Below are 22,512 nucleotides of genomic sequence, written 5' to 3'. Positions count from 1 at the left end.
GAATTAATTTACATCATTTCGTTAAGAACGATCACAACTTGGAATCATCTTGATTTGCAAAGCCCTAGATTGCGTTTCTATTTTGATATTATTGTGACACAAATTCATCATCGATTGTAGATATTGTCCACTTGTTTAACTTGACAAGTGTTTTGGTATCAACATGATACATTTAAGGTTTAATTAGGCACGGTACTTATGTGGTCCCTACTTAATTAGACATGTTCCTGATTCCAACATATCTCGGGGCTAGTTTGTGTTGACATATCACCTCAACTTGACTTAAACCTTTCTTAGTTGATCACAGTACACTTATTAACACTTTGGACACTTTGTATTTTGTATACTTGACTCTTTGTACACTTGACTCAATCTAGAAATATTAAAATAAAGCAGAAGTTCAGGCTATAACAATCAGGTCGGATAATACCATATTATCGCGCAGAGAAAGTCCAAGGCTTGAACAAAAGAAAGAAAATAAAACAAAGCAGAAGACTCAGGGCCTTAACAATCAGATCTTGTATGACTACAAATGTAGAAAGTCCAAGACTTGAGTCAAAATAAATGAAGAAATAAAGCAGAAGTTAAAAATTCCTAAGACTGACTCTTTCTCTTTTCTTTCCTGACTCTTTTGTTTTTCTTTTCTTTGCTTTTCTTGACGCTTTACTTGACTCTTTTCTTGACTCAATAAAAATTAAAATGACACGTATTTTCATAAGACTACTGTGATCAGGTAAAGAGAGGCTTGTGTATGACATGTGTAATTACATTTCATCCTTCATTGATATGACTTTAACGAAATCATGCAACCGCTTCTTAAATGTGTAACCACTAGCACCGGCAAGAGTTTAGGTTTATATCACCCAATACTTACTTGTTTGTCAAGCCTATCTACACATCTATGAGTGACCTTGTTGCCTTTTGATCTACTCTTTTCATGCGCTAGGATCAAATTCTTAAACAATTTAAATATCCGACTCCCTTTAAACGGGATAAATCATTTTAAATTTTCTGAATTTTTTCTTAATTAGGAGTAAAGATGAAATTAATATTATATAAAATTAAAATCTTTTTGTTAAGTAAAGTGACTCGATTTTTGTTTTTCATTAAGTAAATTTTAAAATCTTTTTGGTGAGTTAAAGTTAACTCATTTTGTAACGCCCGTTAATTTTTGGTTCAAGGATTCGGAGCTTGTAAAGTATGTATAATTCTCGGGATTTAACAACATCTCCCGAAAACCTTTTCGTCATCCCAGCACGTTAAAACATTTAACTTTCCTTTCAAGTTGCCATATCTTTCAAATTTGAGGGGCTAGGATGAAACATTTTTACATTATAACAATAAACAAAAAAAACCCTAACCCTAACCCTATTGCTTTAGTCCGATCGGCAGCTTCATAGCCCCCCCCCCTCCCTGCGATTTTCTTCTTTCCAGCCACGGTGTGAGCATAAAACATCAATTAAAGGTTAGTTCTACGATTCCCCAAGTCTTTTACACCATAATTGATCGTTATAACACGCGTATTGATCGATTAATGGCTTGTTTTAGGCTAACCGGGTGGCTGTCCAATTGAGCATTTCCGGGACTGTTTTGAGTGAGGTTTTTGCACCAAAATCCTCCTAGGTATGTCTAGTATATCATACTAAAAAATCATGTTCATTGGTGTTCGTTAGATTGGTCAACTAGTTGTAGTTTGATTGTTAGTGTTCGGTTGACTAGAATTGTAGTTTGATGCGTTCAACGCGAGGGTTGAAGTGATTAAAGACCAATTCAGCTCGGGGGAACTTGGTTTGATGTACGGGCTGTTGAAAAATCACTTTTATAAGTTATGGGGCTGAATTGGTTGTCGGTTACTCGAACGGGTCGGTACAACGCGCAATTTCCTTTATTGAATAGTTGGTGCATTGTACTTGCGAGTTACCGACCCATTTGACTCGTGCAGCGTCGTGTGGACTGGTTGTCTGTGATTTTATCATATTGGGTCCACACGGGGCTGAGTTGGATGTTAACGGCCTAAACGACTCTTAAATGCGTATATTGGTATCACCTAGTGCTTCCGGGGGTAATTTGGGAATTCTTTATTCCCCAGAGTACCTAAGGGTCGTTTTGGTGAATGTGAGGCCTCGGGGGCTGTTGTGATTTAGTTTTATGAGGTCGAGGATTTAGGTAACTCGAACCATGTTAGAACGTCTCATAGGATAAACGAGTCCTTTCGATGTCGATAGTAATGTTTGAAAGTAAACCGACAGGTGTTTGAGCTTTGGGATTACTTAGGGATTCTCTAGCTCGTGGTGAATACGTGTCTTGTGTCAGGTGAGTTCATGATGCCCCTTTTTACTCTTTTAAGATTTTGGGCTAGCATCCACACCTAAGCGATTTTGCTTGATGAAATGTTTAAAATTATTTTGGATGGGCTTACTTGTATATGGTAGGCCTTGAGATGATATTATCATATGTATGTATGTATGTATTATTGTATGGGCAATATTTTGGCGATGTTAGTAGTCGTTATCGACTACGGATGTTACGTATGCCTACTTTGTGTTTGCATACGTTGGATGAGATGTTACGTGTTTGGGTTGTACGTTTGCTCGACCCTAATGTTATTACTTGGATGTTATATATATATATATATATATATATATATATATATATATATTGGGATGTACTTATAAAGATGTTTATATATATGCATGTATATATATGTATATATATAAGGATGATTATTTATTGATGATGATGGCCTAATTGATGTATCCCTTTTATATTTTAAAATCCATGGAATGACTATTATGATTATTAATTATTGATGCTATTTATTTAAAACTTGAACTCACTCAGCTCAAGCTGACTTTGTATGCATGTTAGTGTGAGTTTCAGGTTAGGAGGAGGATGCCTTACCGCTTGGACGTGCACGAAGCTACTTGGACGGTGAAGGGCATACGTGAACCGAATATTCAAATATTGAACATTTATTTTTAAAAGTTTTATCAAATACATTTAAATTGGTTTTGGGCTTAATTCCCGGGTTTTGGGAACTTATTTTATTATTTATGTTTTCCGTTGAAATATACTCTGAATTGGTTTTTTTAATGGAATGAACTGTTTTCAAGTTTAAGTATTTTTACAAGTATTTTGTATAAATACCAACTGTAGGGTTCCCGGGGTTCGGGGCCTTACACATTTTCTCCCTCTAAAATTGTGACATATTTGAAAAATATTTACAATTTTAAAACAAAAGATTTACTCAAAAGAAATCATGCCCAAAGATTCAACGGAAAAAAAAAATCAGGCACGACTAAAGGCTTTTGTAAAGAGATCTGCAAAGTTAAAATCAGTTTGAACCCTTTTTATGTTGACAAGCTTACGATCAAAACCATCACGAATAAAGTGTATTCGGATGTCAATGTGCTTTGTCTTTGAGTGTTGGACCGGGTTTTTAACGATCGCAATGGTAGCCTCATTATCACATTTGATCATGGTATCATAGAAATTCAAACCGTAATCCAGAAGCTGATGCTGGATCCAAATGACTTGTGAGCAGCAACTGGATGAGGCTATGTACTCGGCTTCTGCTGTGGAGGTGGACACAGTGACTTGCTTCTTGCACTGCCATGAAATCAACCGGTCTCCTAGGAATTGGTATCCTCCCGATGTTGACTTTCAGTCTAAATTGCATCCCCCTTAATGTCAGTGTAAGCATGAAGTTCGAAGGGGGACTCCTTTGGATACCGGAGTCCCAAACGTGGTCTTCCCTTCAAATATCTGAAAATACGTTTGACAGCTGTCATGTGAGATTCTCTTGGATCTGACTGATATCTGGCACACTGACAAACAGGGAACATGATGTCCAGTCTGCTTGTAGTGAGATACATCAGGGAACCAATCATGGGCCTATATAGGTGTTGATCGATTGGTTTTCCCGATGGATCAGGAGCTAGAATAGGTCGCGTGGCGATTGGTGTCATGAAGGCAGATGTGTCCTTAAATCCGAACTTCTGAACAATGACATGGACACACTTTTCCTGATGAATTAAAGTCCCGTCCTTCTTTTGTTCAACTTGCAAACCTAGGAAGAAAGTCATTTCTCCCAAAGCACTCATCTCAAATCGCTGTTGCATGACCTCAGAAAACTCTTTGCACAGATTCTCATTCATGGACCCCGAAGATTATATCATCAACATACACTTGGACAAGAATCAGATCTCCCTTGACCTTCTTGACAAAGAGAGTTTGATCAACAATTCCTCTTTTGTAACCGTTCTTCACCAAATGGTCAGCCAGTGTGGCATACCAGGCACGAGGTGCTTGGTGCAGACCATAAAGTGCCTTGTCAAGTCGATACACATGATCAGGATGATGTGGATCTTCAAAACCTGGAGGTTGACTGACGTAGATTTCCTCTTTTACCTTCCCGTACAGGAAAGCAGTCTTCACGTCCATCTGATATACTTTGAAGTTCATGTACGATGCATAGGCCAGAAAGATACGAATTGCCTCTAATCTGGCTACAGGTGCATAAACCTCATCGTAATCAAGTCCTTCACGTTGCCAAAATCCTTGCACAACAAGCCGGGCTTTATTTCTGATGATAACCCCCTTGTCGTCTTTCTTATTTCGGAATACCCATTTCGTTCCAATCGGTTTCTTATGTTCTGGTTTCTTCACTTGCCTCCAAACATTCAGCTTCTTAAACTGTAACAGCTCTTCTTGCATGGCTTCGACCCAAGAATTCTCTCTCAATGCAATACGATAGTCATTGGGCTCAACCTGTGAAATAAAACAAGGAAAAAGATATATGTTAAGGTTACCAGAAGTACTGTGTGTTTGAATGCCAGCAGACGGATCACCAATGATATTCTCAGTCGGATGTCGACTATGGATCAGTAACTGAGGAATTTGCTCGACATGCATGACTGGTGTTGCTTCAAGCTCGATTGATAAGCTCTCTATGGGATGAAAGACAGTAGTCACATTGATATGAGCATTTGGTTGAGGATCACTTGCACCTTCTTCTTGATCAACCAAATGTTCTTGAGCAATGGGACCCTCCCATAGGTTGTCATAAAATGGCATAACGATGGCTGGAACAGAAGTTGAGTTGGTGTTGCCAAAAGCTTCATTCTGAGCTGGTTCAACCTGAACATTTGATGCACCAGCCTCCTCAGTAGGACCTTGATTTTCTTCTTCTGAGGGATGTGTGGGAACAGACTCCACCACACTAGGTCCTTCTGGAGGATTTACCGCCTAATCTGTCTGATCGTTTTCCACATTGTCAGCCGACACATACGAATCAGTATCTGAATCGGAGGCGTCTTCAACAGTTAGCATCTCAGTAGAATCTGCAGAGGGCTGCACTTAATTGACTGGGGCTGGTTGATTAGCCATGGGTAGAACATTAAGTACAGATGCAGGTGTAGCTACTTGAACGTCTTCCAGACCTCTCAATATGGCACGCATCAAAATTGACTGGTCATCTTCAGGTTGAGAGGGAACAGGAGCGAAAGGGGAAGCCGTTGGTGTAACAGGTGTCACGTACATCCCACGAAACTGCTTGAAAAAACTTTCATAGTCAAACATCCAGTCAGGACCGTTGTGTGCATCAGTAGGGTTTAATTCTTGCCAATCAATGTTGAATGATTCCAAGATTACTCTGATCTTTTTGTTGTAGACACGATAAGTACTTTTTTCATCAGAATAGCCAACAAAGTAGCACTCATCCGCCTTCTCAGCAAACTTGGAAGTTGATGTGGCATTTGTTTGAAGTATGGTGCAGGGACAACCAAACGTTCTGAAGAAGTTAACCCGTGGCTTCGTTCCATAGAAGACTTCATACGGAGTCTTGTTTAATCTTTTATTCAGAAGCACACGGTTCTGGGTAAAGCAGACAGCATTGATGGCTTCACTCCAGAAAATCAATGGAATTTTGGAGTATGACAGCATTGTTCTAGCGTCTTCAACCGAAGTACGGTTTCGTCTTTCAACCACCCCATTTTGTTCGGGAGTGTAAGGTGCACTGAATTGACGAAGGACCACCTTGTTGCAGAATTATGTCCGTTGTCGCTTCTGATGCACTTGACTCGTCCTTGTGCCCTAGCAGAAAAGTCCAACTGAAACGCGAGTAATTATCAGTAGTAACAAGACAATAGGCTTTTCGACCTATTGCCAATGGTTGGATTGGACCAAAAAGATCCATATGTAACAGTTGGAGAGTGGTGTTTATGGAATTGACAGTCTTGGGTCTGTGAGGGAGTTTTTGCTGTTTGCATTTAGAGCAAGATAAACATTTTTCAACACAATGAAAGGATTTTACAAGCAATGCAAGATAAACATTTTTCAACACAATGAAAGGATTTTACAAGCAAACCCCTCACATAGTCACCTTTAACTAACTTGTTCAAGTTCTTAAAGTTGGCATGACCTAAACGTCGATGCCATAAAGATGAATCGTTCTCCGAGGCCTTGGACATCAAACAAGAAGTAGTACGCATGGAATAATTACTTCTCATGTCTAGAATGTAAGCATCATTATGCCTCGGAGTACGCAACATAATCCACTCTTCAGGGACTTTAAAACCTGGTTTAAGAATAAGACACTCATTTTCTGTAAATAGAGTTGAGAAATGCTTATCACAGATTTGGGAGACACTAAGCAGATTGTGGTTGAGTTCTTCCACAAGATTAACTTCATCAAAGGTCAAAGTACCATTGGAGACCTTGCCTTTTTTCGTGATTTCTCCTCCTACGTCACCAGCAAAGGAAACATGCCCGCCATCGAATGGTTTGACATCAAATAGCAAAGACTCGTCTCCTATCATATGTCGAGTGCAGCTACTGTCCAAGTACCAAATACTATTGACAGGCCTTCCTGGCTGACCCTTCACACACGAACAACCAGTTAGTGGAGGGTTTCCCGAGACGTATTTGTCTCGGGAAAATTAAACAGAAAATCACCTAGTTTAATTTTATGATTCTTAAACATATAATCTTTTGGAGAATCGGAATCAGAAGAGCAATCCCTCGAGGAACTTGAGTTATAGTTTCCTCGGTTTTGGAAAGATTTCTGGATTGCCTTCGTTTTGGTTTGGACTTAACAACAAAGTTCTCAATGTGTTTCTTGTTAAAAACATTTGAAGGGGCCCTTTGGCTTTTCAGCTTCAGAACCCTTTGCTAACCTTTTCCTTTCTCTTTGGGTTAGCCAAAATGGTTTCTTTGTTTTCTTAATTTTTTGGGTTTTAAATCCATCTCACTGGCATTAGAGTGAGTTTGGTGAGGCATTTCCTTAGTTTTAGAAGGAAACTTTGAAAATGTCTGACCAAACTTACTTTGTAAATCTCTTTGTTGCTTGTGCTAGTTCTTGCAAGATGAGACGTATTACCACATACAAATCAACACTTTCTTTAGTTGCATTCATAGACATCTTGTTCACTGAAATATGTGTGATGTGACATGTAAGTTGATGTGGGTGGGTTAACTCGTCTGTAATCTCAGTCTGTTTGATAATCATGAGTATATGAACGTTGAGCAACAAAATGATTTGAATGCCTAGGTTTTTGTCGAGAATAGTAGTAGGCACTATCAAATTGATCATGATGTTGAGAACTCTTGTTAAAATGTGTATTTTGAGAAAATGAGGTTTTCTTGCGTGGCACATATTTACAGGAAGTGCTTGGTTTTTCAGTTTCAAAACTAGTTTTCTCTTTTCTCAAGTTCTCAAAATGATGATCAATTGATGAGCAGCTAGGACTATTCTGTTCATCAACCTGGTTTTTTACTGTTTCATCATAAACATTTTCACAATCTGAGTTAGAAGAAGAACATTCATTTTCGTTGCAATCGTTTTTACAACTATCATCACTTGAACTTTCACAAAATACAAGCTTTGACCTAGACTTTAAACTTCCCAACATGGATTCACAGACTTTATTACAAACTGGATTGTTAATTGATTTGATTAGATTCACACAAGATTCAAAATGTGGTTCTAATTCTCCTTTTAGCTTACAACCCAAGTTAACTTTTCCACATTCACCACCATTTACATCACCTGCTAAATAAGGCACATTGATGTTAGATTTATCAGATGGTAGGACTAGAGCCGTTGTTTGAGAAACAGCAGGAACAAATGTCACAGGTTTTGGTATTCTGCCAACCCCGTATTTCATTTCTTCCTCAAGAGAAGTATTATAGCTGAAGTGAGGCAAGCTTGTATAATTATCATTTATAGGTGGTGGTACCGCTGAATAACATCTCCTATCCCCGCTTTCAGCTTAGTACTTCTCTGGGCTCCAATTATATCATCCAATTTCTCGGATGATGTTTCAAATCTTTCAACTTTCTTCCCTTTTTTCCCTTTTGTCAGAAGTGTCAAGTTTCAGAACTTCAATTTCATCTTTTAATTGTGAAACTATGTTTTTATAATAAATTAATTCATGCTCTTTTTGAAAAATTTTAAGTTTCAGATTTGCCACATCATCACGATGAGTTTTAATATTCTCAACGTAAATCTTGTCAGCTTTTACATACTCAACATTTAACTCTCGAAGTTTTGCATTTTCTTTCAAAACTTCATTTTGAAGATATCTGTAATATGTAACCTTATCAATGCAAGCTTGAGAACATAAATTGTGAGTTACCTCGTCAACTGGTGATGCATCAGAAACTGTGTTTGAAGATGAAGATGCTTCATTGTTGGAAGTGAAAGCAATGCCTGCCATGTTAAGAGGATTATTCAGCTCTTGAAATTGATCATCCCAATCCACAGTTTGAACCTCTGTTTGAGAGACAAAGGCTCTTGTGTTTGTGCTTAAGTTGCCCTTGTGTGGATGACCTCCAATTCTTGGAGCTGAACTGCTTGGCTTATGCACTTCGTGCTTCTTTCCAGCAGACTTGCTATTATCTTCATCAGTCACTTCTGTCACACGAATGTCGTTTGCTGATTTGGGAGGATTTGTGCACTCCCTTGAAAAGTGACCCATCTCACCACAGTTGTAGCACCGAAGCTTTTCCTTACCAAAACCAATCCTCTTCTTGTCATAATCCTTGAAACTGTCTTTCCCATAAGTTTTCATGAAGTTTGTGGCTCTATGGACAGCCATTTCCATTTGGTACTTGATATCCATATTCTCGAGATCCTTTTGATTGATGTATTTTAGATCCCCAGTCTCAAATTGTGGTGGCAACAGATTTCCTTGCATCAACTCTTCATGGCTTGACAGGAATGCATGAACCAGTGATACGTTTGAGTCATTCAACATTGGAAGAGCTTCACAGTAACTTGAACTTTTGCTTTACTGAGGCTTTAAGGAAGAGGAAATTCCATGAGCTTTCAAAGCTTGTTCAATAGCACTATCAACTACCTTTTGAAATGAGCTTAAACCAGATGACGTGGACTGACTGCCGGTTGAGATAAATGCTGTTGTCTGTGGTGGCACACTTGAGGAATACTTTGGAGTACTCACTGGATACACATTTTGCTGGGTTTTACATATGAAAGCAGTTGGCAATGATGAACAGTACTCATCCCAGCTTGATTCAGAGAACTCGGATGATTGTTCATTCTCATTTGCTCGTCCATTTCAAATGATTTGGTGGTGAAAATCAAATCAGTATTTGTCATGGCATTCAGGTTGGTAGTTCTCTTGATCGTTACTGTATTAGTACTCCAGCTATACGGCAAAGAATTCATCAACTTGTGGTTGATTTCAGAGTTCGTGATGTTGACACTTGCAGCTCTGATTCTTACCATCAACTTTTAAAACCTCTTTACCAAATCCAAAACACCTTCACCTTGACGATGGTTAAACATATTGAACTCTTCTTTCAAAAGGGCCTTCTTATTTTCCCTAATTTCAGCATTTCCTTCAACTTTCTCAACCAGTGCATCCCACAAATCTTTAGCACTTGTGTGTTCACAAAGTGTCTCAGTGATCTCATTGGAAAGACAAACAGTGAGAGTGAGGTATGCCTTCTTGTCTTGCACAATCAAGGTCCTATCATTTTTATCATAGTTTTCAACAGTTTTTAGTTGTTCCCCATTTTGAGTGACTGTCATGGGAACATGAGGACCAGTTTCAAAACATCTCATCAACTCAGAGTTAGTCAAAGAGATAAAGTTCATGAACCTCCATTTAAAATCGGCAAAGTTGCCATCTAAGGTCATGTATTTTGGAGGTTTTGTAGGGGTTCCCACTTGGTTCTCAAGCAAAAAATAACCTTTCAACAACTTAGAATCTGTACTGGTCATGTTTTGCAACAGTCTCAAACACTAACAGTCCTTAAACAGTTCAAATTTCAACAAAACAAGAATTCCGTGCAAAACAGCTATGCGAAGTGAAATAGTCTAATGCGATGCAAAACGTGTTAAAGCGATGCGAAATCTGTAAGCGAAACTATGAACAGTGATGCGAAGCGAAAAAGCTATGCGAAGCGAATCTGTGATGCTAAGCGAAAAGTCAAGCGAAGCGAAACACAATCTCAAGCGAAGCGAAATAGTTTCTGTTGCGAAGCGAAAGTGTTGTTCAAGCGAAAAGTTTCCAGAAACAATCTTTCTTGGGATCTATTTCACCTAACTTGTCAGATTGGTACAACAACTTTTCAAGTACATGCGAAGTGAGATTTTAAACAGTCCATTTTTCAACAACTTTTAAAACCCGAAATTTTTAGATCTAGACTTTTACACATGTTATTTTTACCAAGAACACTTTTAAGTCATGTTTGTGGAACTGGAAACCCGATACTTTTTGTATTTTTGTGATTTTTCTTGTTTTTCTTTGTTTCTTTTCACGCTTATCTAAATTTATTTAACGGATTAACAAGTCAACCTACTTTTGAACAGGTTGCGTTCGGGATAAAGCTTCGTTTTCAATTCAAGTCTCCATCCACTGCTCTCAACAGTAGGGATGAGCTCGGTACCTTACCGGTAGAAATGTTTGGTTCAGTACCGGTACGGTACCGGTATTTAAGGTAAAATTCAGAAAATAACGGTACCGTACCGGTCCCGAAAACTCAAAACATTGGTACTTATTCGGTACCGACGGTACCACATCGGTACCAATTTCGATACCGGTACCAATCAGTGCCATACCGATTTTTGCTCATCCCTACTCAACAGAATCATTAAAGTCATCCACAAATTACAATTGAAGAGCCTTCACTATGAGTCATTCAACCAGAACACGCTATATTTCACTCGTTAGTTTTAGTTTTAAAGTTCTTGGTTTGACAATTTCTATTTTTCGCTTCTTTGCTTTCACTTTATTAATACATAAAGCTTAAAATTATCTTATAGTCATGACACATAGGTAGTTAAACGATTCGTATTCATGTTTGATATTTGTGTTAAGCGAGTTAGAAATTTGATATTTGTGTTAAGCACGTCGTTTCTAACTTGTTAACACTCGAATTTTCAACCCTAACAATGATCCTTAATTGATTTCAATTATTTAGTTATTATCCTTATACTTTTACACCACAAACCCAAATAAAGTTCAAAGGTTTTCCGGTTAAGAATAGCTACCGAATTCGACCGAACACGTTTGTTAAGCACGTCGTTTCTAACTTGTTAACACGCGAATTGTCAACCCTAACAATGATCCTTAATTGATTTCAATTATTTAGTTCTTATCCTTATTCTACTTTTACACCACAAACCCAAATAAAATTCAAAGGTTTTCCGGTTAAGAATAGCTACCGAATTCAACCGAACAGGTTTTCCAATTAAGAATAACTACCGAATTCGAGCCATAAGCTCGTCGTTCCCAGCCATCAAATTTTTTTACGCCATTGCTGCTACTCACCCGGCGTACTCCTCAAGCCGCTCCTTGCCGCCACTCTCTTTTCCATTTATTTATAGTCGCTGACTTCGGTTCGTCGCTTATTGGACTATGGTCTCTAATTATGTTGTCGCCGACTTGGTCAACCGTCACTGAACGTTGTGTCGGATGCCCTCTCTAATTATGTTGCCGCCGACTTGGTCGGCCGTCACTGAACATTGTGTCGCATGCCCTCTAATACTGCCGTCAAATTTGATCCGTTCCTATTGCTGCTCGGTCTGCCACTCATTGGACGTCGGTTCCCCGATGCACCACTTGCAAGGCTACGGTCCGCCACCGACCACAGTTGTTTTAGGGTTCACATTCATCCTAACTTATTAAAGAAAAAAAATTACCTCATCCTCGGGAACCTATAATTTAGTTCTCAAAAGAATATTTATAAACAAATTAAAAATTAAAAAATCCCATTAACAATCAACACATTAATATAAAAACAATCGAAACGACATACAGAAACTTATTTACATACTCGAACAGAATAATCAACTACATAACCGTACAAGCCGTGGGGTTTTCATCACTAAACGCCGTCATATACCTGATTTCAGTCGAACTTGCCCGAGCCAAACTCACGGTCTGAGGATCCACAGCCTCCACGTTTCTAACGTATCCAGGCGGCGCCTTTTTATCATAAACTCCAGGCACGTACGGACGGTCAACAACATCGTAGGGGACGTACGGCCACATTTCGGCTTTTTTACCAGTGTGGTGGCGGACTCGATGCAACACCTTGTTCGGCTCGACGTAGCCTACAACGGTTAGCTTGCTTTTCTTTGGGTCCACTTCCACGGAAGTCACTCCTTTCATGCCTTCTACCGACTTTCGGACCCTCCTCTCGCACCCTTCACAGTCCATCTTCACCTTTATCTCCAGCGTCTGCGGACAAAACATGGAGACAACGTAATATTCTAGTGAAAACAGTAATGGATGTTTCGGATTGTGTTGTGTTTCAAACTGAATATGTTTGATTAGGGCGGCTCAACGAATGTATTGACCTAAATCGAGATAAGATTTTGAGGCTTTTTTTATGATAATTGTTAATAAAAAGAAAATTACTAACAAGTTTGAACTCATAGCCTATATTTTAAGCCTATATTTTAGTAACAACCAATCTTATCGATAAAAAAAAATTTCTTTATACAAGTTTTGAACTCATAACTATATTTTAGTAGCAACCGAAGCTACCACCACACCAATACGTTACTTTAAATTACTTCACCTATTATATCTATATCTATATCTATATATATATATATATAATATTATTTTAAATTAAAAATAAGCTTAAAACCCTAACTTGTTAGATTAAAAATACTTTTAAGCTTTTTTTTTTCTTTTTAACATTTTTACAGGCCGGTAAGCAGTTCACAAAGCTGTTTGAAGCTCGGTTGTCATCACACGAACTTGTCTGGTTCGTATAAATAAAAATGAAAAGAAAAGGGTTGTTTCTGAAGCACCTGCTAATTCAACATGATATATTGTGTGTATATATGATGGAATGGGAAGAGTGACCTGAAGGTTGCGTTTCTTGATTTTCTTCTTCCGTGAAGAATGGCCTTGGTGACAGGATTCGTAAAGGTCCGATAGACAATCTGCAATACCCATGAGTTGTATGATTAGCTAGCGAGTGCCGTGAACTTTAAAACATATGTTGGGTTTGTGTGTTGAAAGGCGGTGGTAATAAATGTGGTGGTGGCAAGGGAGGTGGCTCTTTGTTCGCCACGTGGGCAATGGACTCTGGAAACATCCTCTAGGTGGTGGAAGTTTCTTGGCTTCTCACTTATTCATCTCACTTGTTGGAAGTTATTATTACATGCATTTTTTTAATGAGTTTTAAGTTTGTACTATTTTGATAAGAAACGGAAAATTTCTAAAATAGCTTTTTTAAGAGAGAGAAGTTTTAAAATAGCCTTTTTTTTTTAAATCTTTTATACTATTCATTAGATAGAGAAGATGAGCAAGATTTCGTGATCCGCTGTCGAACTTATTTCAATTTGGACTGTCAAGACGCATTGGGAAAAGATAAAAATAAAGATGTTTCGAAAGAAAGTCAAGTAAAAGACGATATTTGGGAAAATAATGTCGGTAAAGTCCAAATTATTTGTAATGTTGGAGCAAAAGTTCAAATTTTTCAAAAACTTTTTTACTCAAAAAAACCATCTTAAGAGACTGTATTATTATGTTTCCAATCTTTCCCGTCTATATTTTTAAATTCTTGAAAAAATATATTTTTTACAATTATACCCCTAAACCACCATCACCCACTTGAACCACCACCACCACCTTGAACCACCTCCACTACCGCCAGCATCCACCACCACTCACCCACTGTCTGCCACCACCATCCGTCACCACCCACCACCCACCGGAAAACAATGATGTCACGACACGTCCTCTCTTTCTCCATCTTCATCCTCCTCACCTCCGCCGTAAGCTCACAACCGTTATCAACTTCCGAGCATTCAACCTTATTGTTTTCACTGCCGTAACGGCTCTCCGGTTCACTGCCGTAACGGAACTCCACGCCATCACCATGCACGTGGCCGGAGGTTCACTGCCGTAGATCCAGTGAACCTCTACAGCTAGCCGACAACAATTGAGCTTTCAAACTAGACCTGTGTTTGCCACCACCTTATTTTTGAACTCATACCAGTCTCTCAAGCCGACAACATTCGGACACTGTGATGGTGACAAGTCAAAAACAATTGAGCTTGCAATATATATATAAATAAAAGAAAATTAATATGCTACATATATAGTACGATGGGGTGGGGGTGGGGGTGATTCGGTAGTGGTGATGGGGTGGGGCCGACGTGATGGTGGTGGTTCAAGGAGGTGGTTAAGGGGTATAATTGTAAAAAATATATTTTTCTAAGAATTTGAAAATATGGACGGAAAAGGTAAGAAACATAAAAAAACAGTCTCTCAAGACTGTTTCTTGAATAAAAAAGATTTGAAAAAATTTGGACTTTTACTCCAAGATTACAAAATAATTTGGACTTGCACGGCATTATTTCCTCAAATCTCGTCTTTTACCTGACTTTCTTTTGAAATTTGGTCTGCTCCCTTTTTATTTTTATCTTTTCCCAAAACGTGTTACAAATCCAAATTATAAAAGATTTTGAGAAAAAAATGACTAAAATAGGACTTCTCTCTCTAAAAGGAACTATTTCGGAAATTTCCCGATAGCAAATTATTATTATTATTATTATTAAATTATGGCACGTATATGTCATTAAATGACGACAAATAATCTGATTCTCACGCCGGAGGGTGGTCACAAGGAGGAACCCCCCCCCCCTTCTCAGTGACAAGCTCACGGTGTCTGTTTTGCAGGTTATCAGAAGAACCATCTTCTCAGGGTCTAACCCCTCGTGGGAAACATCTATCTAACCCCCAGGTTACCAGTAATCTGTCCGGGGTCCGGTTCATTGTGCGTGTAGAACCCCAGCTGGGGAAAACACGAATAAAAATTCCAGCTTCAATATCGAGACTACATGCTGCGTAAAGAACGAGATCCCGAACCAGGTGCGTATCGGCTCGATGGCACTCCCATCCCAACATGGAAGGGAGCTCATTTACACAGTTTGCATGTAAATCAATTCCAATTTGTAAAGAAAAGGCCAAGAGCCACTTCTAATGGAAATGATTCTCTTTAGAACATCGAAGCTGATGATTTTACATTTATACTTTTCTGAACACTAATATGCCGGCTTTCACCGCATAATTATGTGAAGAATCGTGGCATGGGGAAGACGGTAAAAGACCGCATAAACCCAAAAAGGACAAAACCTTCACGCAGGTCAGTTGAAGGGGAAAAGTTCAGCACCCAAAAATGAAAGTGCCGGTCTATCCGCACGAATCATAATGAGGAAACTGAACAATAACCTATCAACAACCGCGCGTCGAACGGTTAAACTATGCAACACTGGTGACGGCATTCACATTACGTGAAGTCGTTGCGTGGGAATGCGGTCCTACCCGCACAAACCCAATAACGTGACAAACCTTCACGCAGGTCAGTTGAAGGGGAAGAGTTCAATTATCCCATTAAATGAAAGTGCCGGTCTATCCGCATGAATCATGAAAGGAAACTGAACACCAACCTATTGACAACCGCGCGTCGAACGGTTCAAAACAAAATTCTTAAAAGGATGAGGAAAACCTACGCGCAGGTCAGATAAGGGTAAAGTTTTGCCATCCTACTAAGTGCAAGTGACGGTTCTACCCGCACAATCACGAAAGAGGAAGCAAAACTTCACACCTATTATCAACCACGTTCAAAGGTTAACTTATCCTCAAAGGATGAGGAAAACCTACGCGCAGGTCAGATAAGGGTAAAGTTTTGCCATCCTACTAAGTGCAAATACGGTTCTACCCGCACAATCACGAAAGAGGAAGCAAAACTTCACACCTATTATCAACCACGTTCAAAGGTTAACTTATCCTCAAAGGATGAGGAAAACCTACACGCAGGTCAGATAAGGGTAAAGTTTTGCCATCCTACTAAGTGCAAGTGACGGTTCTATCCGCACAATCACGAAAGAGGAAGCAAAACTTCACACCTATTATCAACCACGTTCAAAGGTTAACTTATCCTCAAAAGATGAGGAAAACCTACACGCAGGTCAGATGAAGGTTAAAGTTTAGCCATCCTACTAAGTGCAAGTGACGGTTCTACCCGCACAATCACGAAAGAGGAAGCAAAACTTTAACCCATTATCAACCACGTTCAACAGGTTAACTTATTCTAAACACTTGGAAAATTGCTAATTTAAACTAAGTATGCAAGTCATAAGTTTATAAAGCAAGAAACCCAAAGAAGGAAATAACAATCTTATACGCAAAAAGATTTATATTTCACAAACGAATTATTACAAGAATGGCCGGGCAACTACCCGCCTACGAAAAGAAAATAAATATATCTGTACAAGCTAAAACTATCCTAGCAGTGGGAAGGGATCTTCAGGATCAGGCTTCAGGGCCACTCCCACTTGGACCAGCCCCATCAGTAGAGCGTGGCAGTTCAAGGAAAGCTTTGAGGATAGCTAGCCCATCATCAGCAGCAGCGACTTCCTTCACCTTCTCCACCACCGGATGCGGGAAGGCGGCATATTGGTTCACCGCTTGGTCATATGCAGCTTCGGTGTCCACATCGAACAAAGGGAAGTTGGAAGGCGGGACGCCTTTCTCAACGAACCCTAGACCAAGCAGGAAGCCGGCCCTTTCCCCATCCTCATCAGAAGCGTTGAGGGCTGCGCTCATGGCATCATCGTAAGTAGTCTCTGAGAAGACCCGATGCACAACCTACAAAGAAAATACAAGTGTCAAACACCTTTTCTATGTACAAAGGAAAGCGTGAAGACGTAAAGCTAAACATACCTGAGTCAACGCTTCTCGAAGAAGCCATTCCTTGGCAACCAGAGCTTCTTGGAGAGCGGCTTGAGCTTGGGTGCGGGCGCGTACGGCTTCGCTTTTGTTAAGGTTGGCAAGTAGCACTTCCTTTGCAGCAGCCTCTTCAACGCCCTTAAGCTTCCGCTCGGTGTGGTCAAGCACGCCCCTCTGGTCCAGGATCTCTTGGAGTTTCTTGGCATCTTCCATTGCCAAGGCATCATGAGCACGTTGGAGAGCCTCTAATTTGGCCTTGAGCTCCTCATTCTCCACGCGTAAAGGCTCAGCAACGGCTTCAGCCTTGGTGGCCCTCTCGGTTGCGTTCCTCGCAGTCTCCTTAGCCAGCCGAAGCTGTTCGTTAACAGCTTGGGCAGCCTTGGAGCGGGCCTCGAGTCGCGCTTGAACCTCAACCTCGAGGGCCTTGAAGGCCTTCTCCTTCTCCGCAGCAGCTGCGGCCAACTGTTGATTCTCCTCCCGAAGAGCCCGCGCTTGAGATATTTCCTTGGCGCGGGCTGCTTTTAACTTGTCGTTTTCACGACAAAGCAGCTCGACGCGCGGCTGCATCCGGGCCTGGAGAACCCGAAGCTCATTGGTTAGCCTACCCTCCTGGTAGCTAGCCATGGCTTCCCCCAACGCACCATGGGGAGCAGCGTGGCGAGCCCATTCCACGCACTCCACAGGGGTACGAAGGGTTGTTCCTCGGCGGATGTTCCATCGCGGAACATACACTTCATTGGAATCCGACACTGCAAAAGAAACAAAGCAGTTAGGAAAAGATGAAGAAAAATATAAAGGCCAAAAGAACCCTACGCACCTGTAGGGTCGATCACAGGCCGATAGCCACCGAACCCATCACCTGAACCTGTGGGAAATCCATCCAAAAGGTCGGGCAGATGGGAAGGTGACAAAGATTGGCGAGTACTCCCATGCGTACCTGATGGGCCGGCCGTCGGTGCCGGTGGCGGGGGCATGGTGGCAGCCGCCGCAGTCGCTGCCGCAGAATCCGCAGCAATCGTAACCGCCGGCTCGGTGAAAGATGCTGTAAAAATCGCACTTACCACCGGCGGTGACGTCATCTCGGCTGGAACAGTCGGCTCAAGGGAGTGAGCAACTGATCCAGCGGAAGCAGGCGCAGGCACCTGGGTCGTCGCCTCAGGTAGGCTGACCGAGCCTACCGTCATCGGCGGAGGGGTACTCCTCTGCGCTCCACCCTGGAATGCGTCAACATCCACGCCTGCACAAGAAAATAAGTGTTTCAATAAATTTATAAAGTGAAATCTACAAAAATAAGGATGTTTGTACTTACGGGTTTTCTTGAGCCTGAACGTACGGACGGGCGGGGACGAGCCCGATGGAGCCGGCCTCTTGATGCCGGTCACCGTCGTCGTCGTTGGTTCTCCGGAGGTAACAGTTGTAGCCTCCGGAGCAGTGGTCTTCTCACCACCGGGGTTCCCCGCCACCTCTTCACTATCTGACTCGGTGTCAGATAGAAGCACCGGATCAGCTGTGGAGGCCACCTTCTCCTTCCCTTTCCCGCCGGCAACCTTCTTCTTCCGCACCAGCGGAGGACCATCTGCGGATTCCTCAGAAGAAGACAGGATGTCAGGAATTCCAGCAGCGGGTACAGCATTGAGGGGTTGAGGATAGAGTATCGCCTTACCTGGCCGCCGGTGGCTCAGGATCTCGTGGCCCAGCGGATAGACCTCCACAAACCGATCCGCCGTTTGCTCCAGGATGGGCAACTCATTCTCGTCTAGAGCACGAGTGCCCACCCGCACGGGACCGTCAGCTTCCCGCGGGTACAGGAGCGACTTCAAATCGTTCCCCTCTGAAAGAAAAGAAACAGTTAGAAGATAAACTCATATCACCAAGAAAGACAAGAAATACCATAAGGAATAGAGCTCAAACCATATTCGAGAAGGATGGGAAACCGAGACGCCTCCTTCCATACCCGGCTCATCCCCAGCATCACCATCCCGGACTCCGCAAACCGGTAAACCGGAGATTGGACCCGGGATATCTTCGCGAACCATTCCGCCTCCTGGTAGCTGGAAGCGTGAAGGCTCGGAAGCGCTTGCCCCTTCTTAAACTTCATGGCAATGGGAATGGCACGGACAGAAATGTAGAAGAACTCCCGCTTCCACGATCGGAGACTGCGCTCGGTCACGCAAATCTTCAAACCCTTAATACGGGTTGTCAGGGTGTACCACCCCTGGACGCACCTCCAAGTATAGAAGGTCATCAGGCGGTCCACATAGGGCTCAATACCCAGAATCCGGCACACCCACTCGAAGTGCCGGATCTTGGCAATCGCCATCGGATGCACCTCGGTCAGGTGCACACCGTGCCTCTCCAGGACACGGTACACAAACTTTGTCAATGGGAACCTAAGGTTCCCATAAACAAAGAATGCAGCATATACCCCGATCTTGCCACTGGGGGCATCGTACACAGTCTGGTGGGGTTCAGGAAACTCAGGCTCAAGAGACTCAAGCATGAACTTCCTGACGACGTATTGGTACTGATCGACAGGTAGAGCACACTGGCACTCGCCAGCAGTACTCCTATCGTCGGCTACAGCTTCAGCATCATGTGAAGACATCTTGCAGAAAGAAAGCGATTTCGGGAAAATGCTTGCCTGAAGAGGGGAGTATTTGCCGGAAATCGCTAAGAAGAAAAAGAGAAAGGTGAAAGTGTGGATTACAAAGAGACCTCTCCCCCTTTATATAGTGATCGCAATTAATGCGATGAATTAAATGCGGAGGAGAGAGAAATCGAAGGTGCAATGAAACTATGACACGTGGCAAAAAGCAAGCTGGAAACAGCTGTTGAAAGGACGTGTGCCAGTAATTTCGCGGCCACGCGCCCGAAAAATCGCGCCCACGCGCCTGAAAAAGCGTCTGGAATGACCATATAATGTCACGTCACCATAACTTCCTGCACGTCCTGACACAGTCAGAAGAAACCGTCGCACGACGTTTCAGAGATTTGGACTGTTCCTATCTTTCCACCAACCTTTCGAATTTCAAAATTCAAAATTTAAAAATATTAAAAAGTAAGCGGGAAAATACCCCTTACCTTGGCAAACAAGTAACCGTAAGACGGATGCGGGTACAGTGTAAAGGCAAAACCCTTCACATACCTAGCACCCGCAGGGAATTGAAGCCAAGTAAAACCTTGGCAAACAAGTAACCGTAAGACGGATGCGGGTACAGTGTAAAGGCAAAACCCTTCACATACCTAGCACCCGCAGGGAATTGAAGCCAACTTTGGCGAAAAAGTAACCGTAAGACGGATGCGGGTACAGTGTAAAGGCAAAACCCTTCACAAACCTAGCACCCGCAGGGAATTGAAGCCAAATATTCCTCGGCAACCAAGTAACTATAAGACGGCTGCGGGTACAGTGTAAAAGCAAAACCCTTCACATACCTAGCACCCGCAGGGAATTGACGCCAGGAATACCTTGGAAGTAAAGTAACCATAAGACGAGCGCTGGTACAGTGTTAAGGCAAAACCCTTCACATTCCTAGCGCTCCGCTGGGAATTGAAACCAAGAAGGATCTTCTGGGCAATGCTTGCGGAAACGGAAATAACATCCCCGCATAGCGGGAACGTCGAGAACTACGTTGTTGGAAGCTCCAGGATGGAATTGGTGGTTTTAACATAATTGATCACTATGTTCAAAACTACCAAAACCTCATGGAAAGACCACACAAGTGGGACTCAACGCTCTTGACTTGCGAGGAGGTTACAGACCTACCCGCATCATACCCAAAGACCAAGCAGGAAACTCGGGAATTTCTGCAAGTGACAAGGACTTCCGCGGGAAGAATCCCCATGGAAAACCTTAAAAAAAAAAAAACCCTTTTCAAAACCCTTTGCTTAAGTCCAAAAGTTCACCTCACTTTATTAAACACGCATGAGAAGAACATTGGACTGGGGGGACTTGAAGAGGTAGGTCCCAGCAGAGCCCAGTTGGACCCGCAAGACTCACCTTAAACAGGGACGTTTGCGCAGAAACCAACCGGATCCGCAGGACCAACCATGCTCAGAGACGTGACGTCCTTACGCGCAGTACGCAAGCTGGTCCCGCAGGAAATGCCTCCCAATGGTGAAGGACTCCGCCTGTACCCGCAGCCTCGGATACAAGCCATTAGGGAAGGCCACCCGCGCAGCAAGGCTACACGCACAAGGCACTTAGCTCTCAATCATTCAGTGTCACCTGAAGGAATGAGCGAAGCCTGGAACAATCCCGCACAAGGGCGGGAGGGGGAATACTCCCGCCCAAATAAGCCAGTCCGTACGATACGGGAAGATCTTCTGTACTGTACCTGACGAGGTATGGGAAAAAGATCTGACTAAAGATACGACAGCTTATGGACAACAGTATGGCGAGCAGCATGCTCCTACACTGTATGTCACTATTAGCCGCTGCCTACTCACCAACTCCTGTCATACCACGTGCGTAGCCGGCAGTTGGTGGAAAAGGAATAGTATACAGCAGGCCTGGTCTCTATCAGCCGCTACCTACCCACCAACTACCAGCAGGGCACGTGCGTAGGCTACTGTTGGTGGAACAGGAACACTGTTGCAACCGGCCATACCTCCTTGGAAACCTACCTTCGGCTATAAATACCACAAATGGTATGACCATCTCATCTTATCATATATTATCACATTATCATCATATCTTATCTTGTATCGTCATATTATACCTGATATCTGCCCTAGCAATCTCTTAATATACTTTTATATTTAAAGAGCAATCTATTCTGATTCTCACGCCGGAGGGTGGTCACAAGGAGGAACCCCCCCCCCCCCTTCTCAGTGACAAGCTCACGGTGTCTGTTTTGCAGGTTATCAGAAGAACCATCTTCTCAGGGTCTAACCCCTCGTGGGAAACATCTATCTAACCCCCAGGTTACCAGTAATCTGTCCGGGGTCCGGTTAGTGTTTCTTCAGCTATCATCACCACTTGTTGCTATTGACGGATTTTTCATCAACTCCACGTATGGTCACGAATATTTTGGATTCAATTTAATTCAAGTGTAAGAGTAAACTAGCATTTAGTATCTGTACGTTACGTAAGTTTATGTCTATTGCGGCAAAGGTGAAACTTTGAAATAAACCATATTGAGATAAAACAAAGTAAGAGCCATAAATCAATATCGTATGGCACCAAGAAAGGTGCAAAATATCAATACGAAGCGTCAACATGTAAATTTCTAGCTTCCATACGCAACTTTGAGCAAAGTACCCTTAAAGTAAAACGAAATTAGAAACGAAA

At 41.9% G+C, this 22,512-nt stretch overlaps 1 protein-coding gene across 1 annotated transcript; it reads right to left on the bottom strand.

Moving 5' to 3' along the window:
- Nucleotides 1-12,320: 12,320 nt before the first annotated feature.
- On the bottom strand, nt 12,321-13,498 carry LOC143552389 (heavy metal-associated isoprenylated plant protein 26-like). Its single transcript, XM_077042627.1, has 2 exons — nt 13,347-13,498; nt 12,321-12,710 (listed from the first exon to the last, which is right to left on the bottom strand). Exons 1-2 carry the CDS (start codon nt 13,437-13,439, stop codon nt 12,321-12,323), a joined length of 483 nt encoding a protein of 160 aa, XP_076898742.1. The 5' UTR covers nt 13,440-13,498.
- Nucleotides 13,499-22,512: the final 9,014 nt, after the last annotated feature.

This window comes from Bidens hawaiensis, unplaced genomic scaffold (assembly GCF_021521415.1).
Source record: "Bidens hawaiensis isolate Kalapana, Puna unplaced genomic scaffold, B.hawaiensis_p1.1 tig00016868_1, whole genome shotgun sequence".
NCBI lineage: Eukaryota > Viridiplantae > Streptophyta > Magnoliopsida > Asterales > Asteraceae > Bidens > Bidens hawaiensis.
Note: the sequence above shows the minus strand (reverse complement) of the source record. Positions and strands in the feature narration are given on the sequence as shown.

What these genes read in the sequence shown, in the direction of transcription:
- LOC143552389 (XM_077042627.1), bottom strand. Translation starts at nt 13,439, where the DNA reads ATGGGTATTGCAGATTGTCTATCGGACCTTTACGAATCCTGTCACCAA. An exon ending in TCAAGAAACGCAACCTTCAG is followed by an intron (nt 12,711 to 13,346) that starts GTCACTCTTCCC and finishes TTTTGTCCGCAG; the next exon opens with ACGCTGGAGATAAAGGTGAA.